The 17,528-nt window shown below is 37.6% G+C and overlaps 1 protein-coding gene across 1 annotated transcript; it reads left to right on the forward strand.

Moving 5' to 3' along the window:
* Positions 1 to 1,464: 1,464 nt before the first annotated feature.
* Positions 1,465 to 14,412, forward strand: PAPOLG (poly(A) polymerase gamma; the record flags this gene model as incomplete). The annotated part of the gene is made up of 21 exons (XM_009874126.1): positions 1,465 to 1,623; positions 1,703 to 1,769; positions 2,408 to 2,489; positions 2,671 to 2,780; positions 3,666 to 3,719; positions 4,703 to 4,814; positions 5,478 to 5,567; positions 6,184 to 6,322; positions 6,471 to 6,543; positions 6,626 to 6,746; positions 7,063 to 7,147; positions 7,528 to 7,581; positions 8,861 to 8,980; positions 9,312 to 9,421; positions 10,199 to 10,317; positions 10,407 to 10,576; positions 11,461 to 11,567; positions 11,644 to 11,882; positions 12,737 to 12,808; positions 13,438 to 13,494; positions 14,318 to 14,412. Coding segments are annotated over 21 exons (2,235 nt in total), but the record flags the coding sequence as incomplete, so codon positions are not given.
* Between the last annotated feature and the right edge of the window lie 3,116 nt (positions 14,413 to 17,528).

The raw sequence follows: 17,528 nt of genomic DNA on the forward strand, positions 1-17,528 counted from the left end.
GGTGGTTCAGGAGCTAGAAGACGAAAAGCTATGGCTGTGGTTGGATGAAGCTACTTTGAGGAGGGAATCTATCTTCTCTTAATGGAAGAGTAAAGGGAACAATTAGAATTAAGGAGGTGTGATAAACTGTCTTTTTAAAATCAAATGTTGAAGCTGTCCTTGGAGTATTTCCTAATCCCATTCCAGTTGAAATGGGTCAGGTACTTTAAATAGTTTTAAGTGTCTCTTGGCTAACCCAGCTAATATTTGAACTTATCCATATATGAAGCAGGAGAATATCCAGTTTGAATAATGGCATAATTAATCCCATTAGCCTTAGGCTCTGGATGTGGACTCTTTGATAAGAACAATGAGTTGTGTAGACCTTTTAATATGTCTTCTCGATACTAGTTTTTCTGTAGCGAGCTTTTCTACCTGGTAATGCAAAGTAGGATTTTTCTCATTTTTTTTTCCTTTCTAAAGCAAGGTTCTATGCTGTAATAAACCCAAACAGCTGCTAATGCTGCCTTTAATGTTGCCCTGCCATGTCAGTACAGTGCTGCATCTAATTGGAAGCAAGTCTAAACACACAAGGCAAGCAGATGAAGGTGAAAATTATGCCTTGTCATAATTGGAGTGTCAGGGGCAATAACCTCGTGGGCCTCCAAACCCAAGTGCCTGTTGTCCTGCTCTGCCAAACTGGGCAGCAAGCTAGCTGAGCCAGATTTGAGCGCCCTCTACAAACAGAGTTTACCTTGTGCTGTTTTATCTGCTGACATAGATCTTTTGGATTTAGATAAGACAGATGTATGTACAGCTAAGCCTCAGAACTATAAAAATTGAACACGGTGTTAAGAGCACAAGGCTCTCCTAGCAACATTAGCTGCAGATTGGTTTATGTTTTCATTCAAACTCTTCCGTAAGAGCAAGAGCAAGGCAATACTGAATTTACTGCATCGGGTCTGTTTAACAGACTACTGAGTTGTTTGTAGAGGAAAGACATATAACAGTAATGCCCTTCCAGAATCAGTAGAAGCACAGCAAATAAATTTACCTTGTTTAATTTTAGTAAGAATCTGATGGGAGTATCCTTAAATCAAAACTGAAATATGTCCAAAAACTTGTGCTTTTGTGTCCAAAACTTGTGCTGTGGAATCTTAGCGGATTTTGAACTTTTTCACTTCCTGGTCAGTAATGCAAATAAGTTGTATTAAGATGGTAGCAACTTGGGTCTTTTCTTATATCCACTTTTTTTAATAAAAAAAAGTAATTGTGACTTCTACATTAGGTCAAGTTATCTAAAAATCATAAGCAGGCTTTTTTTTTTTCCTCCCCTTCGTTTATGTTAATGTTGGGTAAGAATGTACAAGTTGGTTTGGAAATTTGTGAGCTGAATGGTGTTTTCCAGAAAGGTTTGTCTTTTGTTTTTGTTATTTTTCTTTTTTTGCTTTTGTGAAGTCTTTAGTGTTTTATTTTCTCCCACAGTACTTCTAGGTCGCAGAACCACCCTCAAAGGCACTATGGAGTTACTTCTCCAATTAGTTTGGCTCATCCAAAGACTATAGATGTCATTCAAACTCAGAAGCTGATTGAAGCAATGAAGCCACTTGGGGTGTTCGAAGATGAGAAAGAACTGAACCACAGGTATAACAAGACTGTAAAAATTGTTAACGCCTTGGCTTTTTAAAGTTAAAGTTAAACTTAACATGAGTTTTCTTTACAGAATTGTTGTTCTTGGAAAACTGAATAACTTGGTGAATGAATGGATTTCTGAACTTGGTGAGAGCAAGGTAAGGATTTTGTTTATATGGTTTTACCAAAACAACTTAAGCCTGTTTTGTTTTTAAAAGGCTACTACTACTACTAGGATTTATGCTAAAGTTCAACTTTTAATTTTCTTCTTAATTGTAGTAACTGCCATTGAAATAAGGTAGATACTCCAGATCAAGATCTTGAAGTCTTTAGGGCACTGAATAAATTTGTGAAGTGGCTCTAACAGTTGACTTGTAGCAGTTAAAGCTAACAACGTACTGTGAGGTGAGATAGATGGTAAATGGGCACTAATCTTGCCCCAAACAGCCTGCAGCACCGAATCTAATTTGGAATTATTACCCTGGATTTGCCTTTTGTATAGCTCTTAGGTTATGTTAATTTGTCTTCTGCAGGGAAGACTTATTATTAAGTCTTAATTTGTGTAAATTAATGAAAGGACTGCTACATTACTTTTTTTCTTTATTTTTTTTCTTTGAGTAGCAGGCACTCACTTCAGAAAAAACAGTATCAGTCTATTAGACTAACAACTCAGTACAAGAGTGTGAAAACATTGTTTATAGAGGCTGTTGTAGCCTTCTAAACTTGTATGCTAGTCAAACTTGCATGTAGGTAAATGTTAATCTTATACTTTAAGCTCTTTCTCCTCTACCCACAGAATCTTCCCCCTTCAGAAGCAGCAGATGTTCATGGCAAAATATTTACCTTTGGGTCTTACAGGCTTGGAGTACACACTAAAGGTAGAAGTCTTGTTGTCTGGTCATAGTTTGCAGAATCATAGAATGGTTTGGGTTGGAAGGGACCTTGAAGATCACCTGGTTCTAACTACCCTGCCATGGGCAGGGATACCTCCCACTAGGCTGTAGTTTTAATGTTTGAAAGTAACTTCAACAATAACTGGAGAAATGGAATCTCTTGCAGGTGCTGACATAGATGCTGTTTGTGTTGCTCCAAGACATGTGGAAAGATCAGATTTTTTTCAGTCATTCTTTGAAAAACTGAAACAGCAGGAGGGAATAAAAAATCTAAGAGTGAGTAAGCTTTCTCCTTGATAGATTATGCAATTTCTACAATGAGAGTATTCATGTTAAAGACTTGTATTGGTGGTGAATGTCTTACAAGCCAAAATTAAGAAAGAAATTGTCTGAGTACCTTCTAAAATGCTAGAGGTGTTCCTTTGGATGTATTTTAGGACTTCTAATGCATTCTCTTCTGGTCATGTTTCTCTCTGGCTGCTCAGCCCATGCAAATGTATGAAGCTGCCTTATGAAATCACCCTCAGGTGCATATGTTGCCTACCCTGCACGTAAAACTGAACTCCTGAGAAGGGTTTCTCTTAGCCTAGTCTTCCTTTTGCAGACTTTTTGAGAGACTTTATGAGTGTGCCTAATAAGCTTTCATTTTGATGGTCGTCACCTGAAAAGAGACTCTGGGCTGTGTCTCAGTTGTAAGAAGTGGTCTACACAATTGAAAACTGTCCTATAATGTAGCTGATATTCTCTCAGGCATGGCAGAAAATTAAAATACAAAAGACTGGTGCACACTGTCAAATGTGCACAGAGTTTTTAAGATTTCTCTGCAAGCTAACCAGTAGCAAGATAGCTACATAAATCTCTTCCTCACTGCCAAGGTAAGTATCTTCCAACCACCGATACTGATGGCTCATTGTGCACTGCTTTTTCGTTACAGTGTGATCAGCCTCTTAATCTCTTGGCTAAATGACTTTTTAAAGCTAGTGTTAGTACTGTATTAGTAGTATACTGCTTGCAGCTTATTAACTGGTTTTTTGGTTCAGAAGTAACTCAGTTGTTTATACTGAATAGTTAAGCAGTGTAATTTCTGTATTTTATCATAGGTTAGGAAAAATGTTAAAGTAGCAAAAAAGTCTTCTTACACAGTTACCCTCTCCTTTACAGGCAGTTGAAGATGCATATGTACCGCTTGTCAAGTTTGAGTTTGATGGCATTGAGGTAAGCCGTTCATTCTTTAAATGAGTGATTTTTATTTTCTTACTTTGGGGTAGGATAACTGTTCCAGGGACCTCTGACTATGCTGGTTTTGTCCACAACCTATCCCAGGAGAAGACGTTGAAGTAGAATGGGACCTTATAGGAAAATAAACCATGAGGAAGCCTGGCAGGCATGGGAACATCAGGGACATTTTTATTTTTTTTTTTTAAACCTGTGCTTTAGACCAGAGTAGCCTGCTTGAATAGCGCTTAGCTCACAAGGATTGTGCAGGGTGAGAGTAGAAGCAGTGTCCTTGCTAATTCTTCTTGGCTCTGACAAGCTGGCTTTCCACAGAGGGGTGTGCATTGTGTAGTTTTCTGTATGAATCATGTGAGCAGACAACATGCTTTGTTGCAGATCAAAAACGAAGCAGTCATGAGACAGGAAAATGAAAATTAAAAGTACTCATTTGACTCCTGCCTGGTTTTGTCAGCTGTGGGAATTCTTGTATTTTGAGTACATCTTATGCAATGAATGCAGACCTGCATGCTGTAGTACCTTAGCAGTTTACTGCTTGGTATCAATATGATGAAGACTCTTACTAAAACCTGGATACTTCAGTATCAAAAGAGCTTACTGCATAAAGAAAACGCTCTCCTCTTTGCTGAAGTACAGTGAAGGTGGTTGAACTTTAAAATTAAACGCAGAATTGAAATCTAAGTTCCCTTTTAATGGAAATTTTAAGTTTAGAGTAATCTTTTCAACTTAAAAAAAAACAACCTCCCTTCCCTAACTTAGAAAGGGAGGATGCAGTGAAGGTTTTGTAAATAAAATATGGAACCTCTAGCTATTTTCTTGAGTTCTATGGCAAACATATCTTGAGAGATGTATCTATAGTTGCATAATTCTAAATACAACTGTCAACCACTTCTTAGTCTTGACTGTCTACAATTTACAAACAGCGTGGCATTCTAACTCACACTCAGCACCTTTTTCCTCTTAAGACTGATCTTTTGTTTGCAAGACTGCCTGTGCAGACTATTTCTGACAATCTTGATCTTCGAGATGACTCACGGCTGAGAAGCCTGGATATAAGATGTATACGGAGTTTAAATGGTAAGCCTCTTTACACATCTTTTAAAAAATAACATTTTACTAAAATTACTAAATAGCATTTTATTAATTTAGTATGGAATGCATGTTACACAACTCAAAATCCTGTACAAGATGCGTGATCTCCTGTATAGCTGAGATCTGAGGAGGTGGTGAGTGGGCTTAAGTTTAGATGTGTCAAGGAGTTTTCTGTTTTGATAGACCCGTGTTTCATGTTTCTTTGATCAGAGTATGTGCATTGTTCCAGTTAGCTACAGAAATGGCTTCAGATAAATAGATAGAGCACTTGACAGAGAAGCATGTGTGGTAGGTCATTAAAAAAATTTAAAAATAGAAAACTAAAATGGCTGAAGCTTAACTTTCTTGTTGTTCAACATTAGCTGATTAATGTTCCTGGCTGTCAAAAGAAACCCAGCTTTTGGAATCCTTTAGAAAGGCCTTATAAATTATTGACTGTAGTCTGAACTATGAAAAAGCTATTGAGGGCACCAGTTACCTGAAGTGATACTGAATGTAATGTGTAATTTATAATTTTTAAAGCATTATAAAGCATATAATTGGTTTTGTAGACTTGAAAGATAAACTGTAAGTTATTGATCCAGTATAGCATAAAACTAATTTCTACATGTTACAAGGAACTTCTGTACTTCAACAATTTTCTTGCAGGCTGTAGAGTTACTGATGAAATACTACATTTAGTTCCAAATAGAGAGAACTTCCGGCTCGCGCTCCGTGCAATTAAACTGTGGGCAAAACGTGAGTAATGTGACTGTTCGCAATCTTTAAACTTTTCAGCGGCACCTCATTATCTAAAAATAAGGTAATTAGAAGTACTTCAACTCTGGATAGCTGTTCAAATGACATTTTTTTATTTTTTATTTTTAAACTAAAATCTAGTTTTTAGTTTAGATTCAAGTTCTGTCCATGTGGTAAATTCTGCATATTTTTTAACGGGTGCAGAGCAGCGAGAAGAGGGGAGTGCCTACACAACCAAGTGCAGCACTGTTTATCAGTTATCTTACAACAAATGATAAAAATGCCAAGTTAAGTGTAAAAGCTCGATACATAAGGAATAAGAAAATAACATTTGTCCATGTGGTTGAGCAAGTGCTAGAAGAATAACTTTTAAGGAAAGTTAGAGTGAAGCAGGAGCTGTAGCAGTGTAGGCAAATTTCAAAGTAGCAGTGTCTTGGGAAGTGGTATGGTAATGATTCTTTTTCTCATCACTTTAAGGACCAACAGCTGGCCTCACTACACTGCAAAAATAACTGACTTTTAAGTATTCTATAAATTGTGAACTGGATGCTGTAAATTTGAAGGGATATCTTGGGTACAGAAAGAGCATAGGTTAACTGCAATTAATTCATTCTAGGACGTGGCATTTACTCCAACGTGCTGGGATTTCTTGGTGGGGTTTCCTGGGCAATGCTGGTAGCAAGAACATGTCAACTCTATCCAAATGCTTCGGCTTCTACTCTTGTTAACAAGTTCTTCTTGGTTTTTTCAATATGGTAAGAGCTACTGTTTATTACTAATTTGCATAAAATAACACTTTTAGAGTTCTTTTACGTAAGCTGTACACAAGCAATATTCAGTCCTACCCTGGATTACATGGCAAAGTTTTAAATGGACAGTTAGTTACTGGCTTTTCTTGTATAGGGAATGGCCAAATCCTGTATTGCTGAAAAAACCTGAAGAAAGCAATCTGAATTTACCAGTATGGGACCCTAGGGTAAGTAGACATTGAATGTAGAAGCTTCTAAACTTTCTTCCAACCTAAACTGATGCTAAACAAAATTATTTTAACAACACAGGTGAACCCATCAGACAGGTACCACTTAATGCCTGTTATCACCCCAGCCTACCCACATCAGAACTCTACATACAATGTATCAATGTCAACACGAGCCATAATGGTAGAAGAGATCAAACGTGGTAAAGTACTCTCCATGCTTATTAACTGATTAAAAACAGTAATTCATGCTATATGAACCACATTATCCGAATTGGTTACGTTCAGCAAGGTGTTCTGCCCTTTTTGATAGAATAGGTCTCTAGGAAGTATGCCTGTTGCAGACATTAAGGGGGAAGCTTTATAATGAACTGTTGCAGTAGACCTGTGTTTTGTCAAGGGAATTCCTGCTTTTTGATCTGTCAATTACTGTTCCAAACTTTTATCTTAGAAAGGTTTTATCATACTCTGCTAGTCTTAAAAACAAAATAATAATAAGACTTTCAATCTTAATTGTAGGTCTTGCAGTTACAAATGAGATTCTCGAAGGAAAATCAGACTGGTCAAAGCTCTTTGAACCATCGAACTTCTTTCAGAAGTATAAGTATGTATGAAATCTGTTGTCTGAACTGAAAATGATTTACTTAATGGTTAGCACAGTGAGTTTTACCTTGCAGTCTAAATAGAAGATGGCATTAATATTTATTTTTCAGAAACTGGAGATAGTCATGAACTTAAGTAAGGATAACAGTTTCTTCTATATTCCTTGTACTTATGCCACCAACATTGTTTTTATTAGAAAAAATCCACTATGATATTTAGAATGTAGCAGAATGCTACAGTTTTTCTTCAGTTAATACTGTGCTGAATATGGGGTACAATATCTCTTAACTGGAAGTCATTCTATACATTTAGGGCAGTTCTGGTTACCCTCAAAGGAATGTAAAATCCTGAGCTAGTATATTAATTTTCCTTTTCTCCTAGACATTATATTGTGCTGACTGCTAGTGCCTCTACCAAAGAGCATCACATAGAATGGTAAGTCATGCTTTAAATGTGGGTTTAATACATAATTAAAACTCAATTCAGTGTTGCACTTTATCATTAACTGTATTAACAAATGAAGTAGTAAACTGAAACTTGATATGGAATACAGTACCACGTTAAGTAGATGGTTCATGAGCAAGGTTAAAAGCTATCTTGTGAAGGGAATTTAGCATAAATGCTTCTCTTTAAGTTAACCTACAAATCTGAGTCATGATGAGAAGGAACATAGAGGGTTAGTGTTCATATGCCTGAAGGTCAGATGTTCTGTGTTATCTGGAGAAGCAGTTGCAAGGAGTCTAAGGAGACTGCTTACCCAGTGCTACTTCAGTTAGGAAGATATTCCTTGTTGCAAAGATAGAAGCAAATGGTGATTACTTGATGTAATCAGATGTGTAACGGCCACTGGAGAGCCTGATCTTTTACTGACTTTCTAGCTCCAGTAAAAGATGATGATTTTTGCAGTGACAGAAATGGAGGTGAATGGGGCTTAGTTTTGCATCTAGGAAAGCTAAAAAGCACAAAGATAAACTTGCTTCAGTTTGCTGTAAGAACAAGTTTCATTCACCAACTCTTGAATGGATTTGGGAACAGATAGAACATCTCTGTTGTACCAACATACAAGATACTTTTAAAGAATGTACAGGTGTCTGACTGCTTTCAAAGTTAGCAGTGTTTTAGGTGAAAGGGTAACATGCCAGCATTTTATTCAAATTAAAAGCCTTTGTGGTCATGATTAATTTTTTGTTTAAGCTTCTGATGAGATTGTGTTGACTAGATCATTTTTTACTTAAACGAACTATATTTTTGAATTTGACTGGAAGAGAGTAAACTCTTTTCAGTGACCAATCTGCAGGAAGTATTGCATCTGTATTTAGATGTAATTGGGCGCTTGTACTTGAGCTTTTTCTCTACTGCTCTTTTCCTTCATCTTCAGGATAGAAAGTTTTGCTGCACTCCAAAATGCAGCCAGAGGTGCTAGGATCTGCTTCTGGTTGGTATTTTTGTCACAGGTTTATAGGCTGAAGAGTTTTATCTAAGCTGTTAAGAGTAAAAGGTTTTTTACCTATGTTTCTGGAAACCTTAATGCTCAAATGTCACTGGAAACACCTCAAACTATGGTATCTGTGATATGAAAATCTAATATCTACTCAGCTGAATAAAACTTACTACTTAGCGATTGGTTAGCATTTTTGTATTAGTATTGTATTCTAAAAAGCCATATAACTATTGCACTGGATACAGTTAAAAATGAGTGAATATTTCTTATTAGGGTTGGCCTTGTGGAATCTAAAATTCGTGTGTTGGTTGGAAGCTTGGAGAGGAATGAATTTATAACTATTGCACACGTAAAGCCACGGTCTTTCCCTGGCAACCAAGAACTCAATAAACGGTGAGTTTCATTAGTCTTCTGAAATACAATTTAGCCAATGTATTGTAACTTGTTTATATACATTTGCCTCAGCTCATCTGTGAGAGGTATTCGGTTACATTCTGCTGTTCTGTAGGTATGCGCTCTGACTGGGAAGGTTCTGAGCACATAAAATCCTTTTTAAAGGGGACAGAATTTCACACAGATATACTCTGAGAACTGAAGTATGGGCTGACTCTAATCTTTAACCGCTGCCCACAATTAAACTTGCTTCATCCCATGAGAGTAGACATAGGATCTAAACGGTGGACATCTGTGTGTGAATGATGAATTTGTGAATCTGTCTTCTTAGGAGTGGATATGTGTCAAGGTGGTTTCTTGGAATCGCATTTATGAAAGTGGAAAATACACAAGGTGTAAACATTGATTTAACGTATGTTATACAGTCTTTCACAGATGCAGGTAAGCCTACATTTTGCTCTAGTCTTGTAGGGTTGGTTTTTATTTTTAATTTTTTCTCTAGTGGAAGTTGCTTCACAAAGAGAATTGTGCTTCTTTCTGATATTAGTTATTTGATAACTTAATAGATGAGTTAATTCTGTAGTAACTGCTGTGCTAGTATAGCATTCTAAGTTGTATAAAAGGCTGTTTGCAGGCAGTTAAGAAAAGCCTGTTTAAATTGGAGTAGTTCTGGTAAGTCAGATGTTGTAAAATCAGTCTTTCTTGGAAAGATAGAATTTTAACATTTAAACTACTGAGAAGTTGCATGGTGTTACAGAATGATTATAGAAAAACCCAATAGCTACTGTAAATATAAAAAGTTAGTCTGAATCTCAGTTAAGGTGTCTGGTCTTTCATCAGCAGTACAAAACCGAGTTGATTCAGAAAATTGTCTAGATCTCTTCTCAACCAGAAAACTAATGATTAAGGAGTATTATGTTCATGTTAAAATCCACTCCGGCGTGAGCGAACCACAGCTGTAACTGAGCACATAAATGCATACTTGAACTTCAGTAGCTGTTATGTATTTTGTCTGTCTTGGATATGGATCTCGGGACACAGTCACCTGAAGAATATATATGGAGTGTTTGGGTAGCATTTATGTTCAGTTAGGCTGGAGACTTCTTGCTCTTTGTTTGTGCTTGGCACACTTAAAGGCTTGCTGTTTCTAAAGAAACCATATGACAAATCCGTAATGCAAACATATCCACTAATCTACAACGCGAAATTTCATGTTAGTTTACAGACAGGCTAGCAATCTCAATGTGCTAAAGGAAGGTATGAAGATTGAGGCAGCTCATGTGAAGAGGAAGCAACTTCATTATTTTTTGCCTGCAGAAGCCTTACAGAAAAGGAAGGTATAATAAAAAACTGGCTCTTCTGGCAGTATTTTTTTTAATAATTACTTAAATACTTAATTTTATTTCTTTTAACTGTTTTTTTTCAGCGAAGCATGCCAGATAGTAGTCAAAATGCTAGTGGGATTCAGTGCAAAAAGACTTTCTCAGATGGAAGCTCTTTGGATAGTGCCAGAGACACAGACTCCGGAACACCGTGTAGCTCCTCTTCATTAAATAAGATATCTAAACTGGAAACCTCTCTAGGAGGGATGGAAAGGTTAGCAACATAAACTTAGAGCTGTGAAGAAGCTACTTTTAACTTTAAGTGTGAATGAGATCTAGGAGTTCTCACTTTGCATCTATGTAGAGGGCTCTAATGGCTTCAAGGAACAAAGTTGGCATCTCATTTGGGCATGTGGGTGGAGACTGGTTAAAGAATGTACATGAACAAATAGGAGTGAAGAACTTGGTATCAGAGAATTATCTGGTCTTGAATATAAGTCCACTTAAGTCAGTATGTAACCTGGAGCTGGAGTATTTTATGTGTAGGTAACTTCTTTCTAACAATAAGTATGGTTAATGCCAAGCAATATTAAGTTTTAATGAAGTGCTGATCTTGATCACAGAAATGGTGGAACTGCTGCTGACTTAGTGTAGCAGTATGAGAACTTGAGCAGTAAAATCACCTGCCGCTTTCTGGGAAGTCTGTTGACCCATAAGCTACTTCAGCATGGGAGGAATATGTGATATGGAGAGTAATAGCCCAGTACTACCAAATCTGTAATGTCTGCTATGTTCAGACTTTGGTACTGTAGAAGCAGCATAAAAAAAAAAAAAAACCAACAACAACCCAAAACATTGGATAGGTGTATGGGTAGAGCAGATATGTTAGTTTAAAAGCAGCACAGAGTGTAGGATGTACCAATCTGGAAAACAGTAAATAAAGACTCACTGAAGAAAATGCCTAAGTTGAAATTCGTGGTCTGAAATCTAGCAAAATGAAGATCTTGTGCTAGGTTGCCTGTGAGTTTGTGTTGCTTAGTAGAGCTGTGACAATGAGCTAAGAAGGTACATGGTTGTCTTGCATGAACTTTCTGGAAACAAAACATACAGTGTTTTACAAACTAGCATTCTATAACTCTAGCCATCTGACTTTTATAGAAATGCTGTATATCGGAGATCTACCAGTGCTTACAGTAGAGAGAGGATATCTCGTGTAGCTGTGCCGTCAGTGTCTAAGGGACTCTCCGTTCCTGTTACTGATTCAAGTATGTATTGAAGTAGTGGCTGGGATGTAGTCTTTAATGTCATGGCTGAACTCTGAAAGCTTGGTGTCGCCTACAGAAATGAAGCCTACAGTCGCAGTAAGAATATCAGGACCTCCAGTTGGTTGCACCGTTCCAGAACACAACACAGTTTCTCAGCTCAGACCAGGTTTTGTCCAAGGACAGCATGAGTTAAGTGGGAATCTAGTTACGAATCCTAAGAATGCTGCACCTAAACGACCTTCTGTACAGACCTCTAAAGGGCGTCATTCACCTACATTGGAAGAAGGCCCTAAAACAACAACAGACAGAGAAAAGGTAAGGAGGGGGGCCTATGCTGGGGAGGGTTTGAAATAGTATTAGTTATTGATGGAGAATGAACAAAATAACAGAGGAGAAATGCATATATACATCCTCAACAGATTCAGGAATCTAAATGTAAGCATGATAATAGTTTTACTAAGGTGTAGATATGGAAAATTGTCTTGAATATAACGTAAAGCTATTAAACAAATTTTTCCAAGAGCTGGCAGTAGTGACTGTTTCTGGTCTAGTGTCAGGGTCTCTGAATGCTACTGTACTTATGTGTTACTGCACTGATCAGTTGCTGAATGAACTGGTTCATTTGGAAGCAGTTCCTTAAAGCAATTCAGAAAAAATTACCTCAAAGTGAAAAGGATACAAATATTGTAAAAGTATAAGCTAATCTTGTTCTGACAGATTACTTTTTTTTTTTAATGCTTTTATTGCAAGTTATGCTGCTTTGGAAATCAGCAGCCTACTCAATAGGTTGCCCACTGCTGAAATGACAGTGTGGAGTTGCTTGTTGAATCTTGGTTTTGTGGAAGCTTTGGGTTAATGCTTGATATGGTTTATTGCTATGTATGAGTTGTCTTAAATAGCTGTTCTTGTGGCTTGATCTCTGATTGGAGAGAGGCAAAAAAACAACTAGGAAAAACCCCTCAGTATTGAATGCTTCGAGTACAGATCTCGAGGCTTGGGTAGTAAGTCTGAGAGGCTTGCGATTCCTGTGTGGAAATGGCAGTCTCATCTAAATCTTGTTTTAAGAATGACTACTAATACGTTGAATGTGTGGACAGGAAGCTGCCCCCAAACATGCAGGTAATTGTAGTATAGCAATTATTTTGAGTCTGTGTATTCTGCTCTTCTAGTTAACGGACCAGAATTCAGCATTCAGAGATGGTGGCAGTCCAGATGATGTCAGGAGCAGATCTACAGAACATGTAATTTTGAAGTGTTTTTACTTGGTGGACTAACTGAGAAGCTGACTAGTGTCCTACTGCCTAGACTACCTCCCATAAATACACATTTATGGATATAGACAAGAAGATGTGCTTTTTAATTTAACTTATTTCAGTCTTCTAGCTTTTTAAATGTTGCTACTAGAGGACTTGGTAATATTCAGTTTCTTGCCATGCTTGAAATCAGATTTATTTATTTTTTTTACTTATTAACCACTTGATTCACTGATGTAAACTAAAACTACTATAAAGACTACAGCATTTGGCCTCTGAAATTGAGAATAAATAGGTTTATATTCAGTTTAGCTTGCTACTGAAGCCTAAACTCTTGAGGGTGTGCCCTCAAATCAAAATGTGATCTTGCTGGTAGAATGAAGGTTGCAATACCTGAAACCCTGTGTATGTGCTTGTAGGGCTTGAGGGGGAAGAAAACCAAGAACTTAAACATGACCAAACCTGACACCCAAAACACACTGAGGTGGAGGTTGTCAATGCCTTTATTGTATTTACTTTTGAAGTATCCCAGCTGCCAGACCTTGCTGTCTCTCAAGTCATGAATTCAACATTGCTGGCTAATAAATCCCTTCTGGCTTTTTTTTTTTTTTTTTCAGAGTATCTGTGGAGGAAAAGCCACGCCGATTCCAGTTATCAACACATCAAGATCACCGGTATTTATTGTGACTTTCTGTTCATAGATAAAGCAAGGCTAGATTTTTTTTTTTCATGTAAAGACTTACATCCTATTAATGCCTGTAAACTTGGTGGTTCTAAGTAGTTGGTAAGCTTTTCCCTATCCTGCTTCTACCAAACTGAATAGCTGGACAATGACCTTCCAGGTTTAGTTATAGAAGTGAAACTGAAGTTTCATGTTGTTGAACTTGAAAAACCATGTAAAACCATGTTTCTGAGCACTGACACAGTTTGTTTCTGGATTTGCTTTCATTTTAAGTAAAAAGATCTGAACTGCTTGCAGACCTTCCATCAGGTGATCTGATGTCTTACTCTCTTAAATAGTTGTCTACTGATTTCTGTGACAAGACTTGTAAGCGTTGAAGTGCATAATTGGCTTCAACTCATCTGTATCATCTAAAATGTTTTGAAATTAAGGGTTATAAGACTAGAAGCAATCGGCACAGTAGAGAGACTGTATTTCTTATCCATGGGTCTGAGCAGAATAATAGTTTCCTCTATTAGGCTGTTGAGCAACTTGCAACTCATTTTTTCCTACCCTCAAGAATGTAATTATCTCAACTGGAAAAGTTCAGGAAAGAAGTGTGCAGGGGGGGAAAATGCCCTCCTCTATCAACTGGTGGTAACTAAAGTGGTGTGGTGAAAAAATCCTTCTCTGTAAATATTTGGGTTTGGTCCATGCTGTTTTGATACATAAAGAATATTGTTAAATTCAGCTAGGAAGGGTTTTATCTGCTGCAACTTCCAAATTAATGAATTTTAAACTTTTTTTTTCCTGTGGCATCTTTTTGTGTGTTGTAGGGGCTTTCCACTAAAGAACTACCAGATTCTTCGTCTCCTGTTCCAGTGAACAGCATTCGTATTATTAAAAGGTCCATCAAACTTACCCTTAATGGGTAACCAATATCTCTTCAGGTAAAGCTGAAGAGCATCACTTGTTTAGCGGTTAATATTATCAATGTTTATTGTAGCTACTAACAAAGTATGGAAGGTTAGTGTTGCCATACTGCAAATGGCCAGTTAAAATCTTGTTTTATATTATTGTTAGATGCTTGCTTCCTCTTGAACTACTTTTTTCATATTCTTGTAACGGTTATCCTTATTAGTCTTTTTAAAAGTCTTAACTGTCACTAGCTGAAAAAGCTTTTGAAAAAGCCACAAAAAAAAAAAGCCTGTGCTGTGACTTGGATTCAGAATGCATGTAAACAGGGTTAACTAGTCACTGCACCCACATTCTGGTTTCAAGTGTATATGAACGTGCTTGTATTCATTTATGCTTTCCTCGTTCATGTGCATATAGTGTTATCTTATTTTCCTGCTTGGCACATACACTCTTGTGCATCTATCACAACAGCCAGCTCAGCTTCCTCAGCCAGTAGCTTTCCACTGCCTAGCACAGCCATGCACTACACATGTTGCCTCCCATGGAGGCCCATCAAGAATTAAATATTGCAGATTATGCAGCAGAGGATGCTACCAAGGTGTGGAGATGATAAATGTGTCCCATGCTATGTTATCTGATTTATCTGTCTTAAGACTGCTCCAGCATGAGACTTTAGGATTTTTTGTTACCACTGGGTAGTAAAGCTGAGCTTGGAACACACAGCTGAAGATGTGCTTAAACGTTGCAACAGCCAAGGCTGCTGTGCTGCCACTGCCCACCTGCAAGCTGTGGTCTTGAAAGCAACTGGCATGCAGAAAGTGGTTTCATATAAACCCTGAAAGCTGTTCTAAATGGCTACAGGAAAACCTGGAGTAGTCTTAAGTCAGGTTCTGTAAATTGATAACACTGCCCAGTGAAGTACATTAGGCTTTTCTGAGGGGTGGGGATAAATTCTGATTATATGAAACCAATGTTATACTAATGCCTTGTTGGAATTTCTTTGTAATTTGGTGTTTTTGTCAATGAAGTTGTATGTTTTTTCCAGAGTATTTTTGTATGTATTGTAAAAAGTTATCTTCCAAAGAGAAATTCAAAATCTTCAGTCTCTGTGTGTTTTTTTTTTTTTTTAAACGCAGATGGGATCTGCCTAAATCCAAACAACTAAATTAAATGTAAGGTGGGGGGGAGGGCAGTGCCGCAGAAAATCTGTTGTACAAAATGATAATGTCACTCTAATTTGAGGCGACTAGGAACACTGCTTTCATGTTTCGAATTAAGACCCTCTGAATAGTTCAGTTTGCAAACTGTGTGGACAGATGACGTCCCAGTTTTTGATGTGGACAACAGATCCCTCTGAATTCTCTTGAAATGAGCTGCTTCCCTTAAACAGCCCTTCTGAGCTTTAAGCATCCATCTAAAACCCTAGTGACAAGACCGAAGGACTGAAATGAGACACGTATCTTGTAAGGTTTTCATTCCCCCTATTGCTAGTATTCCAAAGTTCTGGAGAAAGTACAGCTCTATGTCTCACAATATACTTAAGTTTTTTTCCTTATTGCTTCTGGTTTCCAACTTGCTTCAAGCGTCATTTATCTTCTTTCTCCTCTCCACAAAAACCTCAAAACTTAGACTGCAAGGCTTAGGTTAAAATTAAGGAATGGAACTCATGTTAATTCAGTGGCTTTTAGCAGAACTATGCCTTGAATTTATAAAAGGGTTACCTCAGTTTTGTTACATGTATTAAACATGTGGTATTTAAATATCATCAAGTCTGTGTACTAGTTACAGTACGTATATAACTTAAGCACATGTATAAATAAAAATCCATCACAAATTTGAAGGAATGAAAGCTGAAGTAGGTGATAAGATAAACATATGAAAAGTGTGTTGTAGTTGTCTTCAGCCCTGTGATACTACCATGCTTTCAAACATACTCTTTCACTTGAGTATTCCAAGACTGTTTAGGGATGTTTTGCCCTTAACCTCTATGTCAGTACCCGCATTGATGCAACTAGTTTAATATCCGCTAACTAGGTTAATTTCAGTGTAGATCACAGAATTGTCAGAGTCGAAAGGGACCTCTACTATGTGCTTTTTATGCAGTTTTGTTTAGGTTTTTTGGGGGGTTGGGTTGCTTTTACTCTTGCTTTGCCATTATCTTCTAATTGGTTTGTGTGTGTCTGGTTTTTTGGTTCCTTCCCCTCACTACTGGGGATTCAAGAGGAGATTTTAGGAAGACCTTAGGCTACTAGTTTCTTGGCCTTGATCCACCATAGGTGAGATTATGTACTTTATCTTAATGTATCCTGATTCAACACTTGGCCGAATGCAGAGTGGCATCACTGTTCTGGAATTTCCCTGGATGTTGCAGAAGTTCAGTTCAGTTGTTTTAAATAAAATTCAAACTGCAGCAAACTCAGCATAAATGTTTTCCTTTGTTTATGCAGCAAGTCCTCTATTCAAATGATCGAAAGGAAAATTACTCGTGCGTAAAGTCTAGGTGAGGGAGGCTTTTGATATCAGACTGGCTGTAAACTTGCTGCTTTCTTAGCTGGCTGCTGCAGGTGTGGCTTGGAGCTCCGGCTGGGAGGGGTGCGGGATGGGTGATCAATCTCCTTTAAAGAGGAGCATCTCTGTATTGAAATTGTATATGGTCAGAAACTTTGAGCAAGAAATTCCATTGCAGGAATTAACATCTCCTGTGGTTTTACTTATTAGGTGTAAGTAAAAAAAAATAAAAAAATAAAGTGAAGTCCACCTACATTTCTGATGGTGCAGTGGATGTCCCTGTAGACATCTCCCTGTAGAGAAAATAATACCTTTTTTTTGCCTTAATGAGTAAAAAGAAAAGCAGAAGAAAAAAGTATCTTGAAATTGTTAATCTTGATGTGGGAGGTCTATTAAGGCTCCTTTTATGTAATACTGACACAAGCTGTTTAGCCTAAAAACACAAGCAAAAACTCCTCGTTGTATTTTTGTAATGACCTCATCGCACTTCTTATAAGGGCTCTGGTCCCATGTGTTATTCCAGTAAATGAGAAGCGGTGGTTGTAGCGCGCTACGGCTCCGTGTGCAGCCCCGGGCCTGAACCAGCCTGGGCTGGAGGCTCTCGGTGCCCTGTCTCCAGAG

This window comes from Apaloderma vittatum, unplaced genomic scaffold, assembly GCF_000703405.1.
Source record: "Apaloderma vittatum isolate BGI_N311 unplaced genomic scaffold, ASM70340v1 Scaffold40707, whole genome shotgun sequence".
Lineage (NCBI taxonomy): Eukaryota > Metazoa > Chordata > Aves > Trogoniformes > Trogonidae > Apaloderma > Apaloderma vittatum.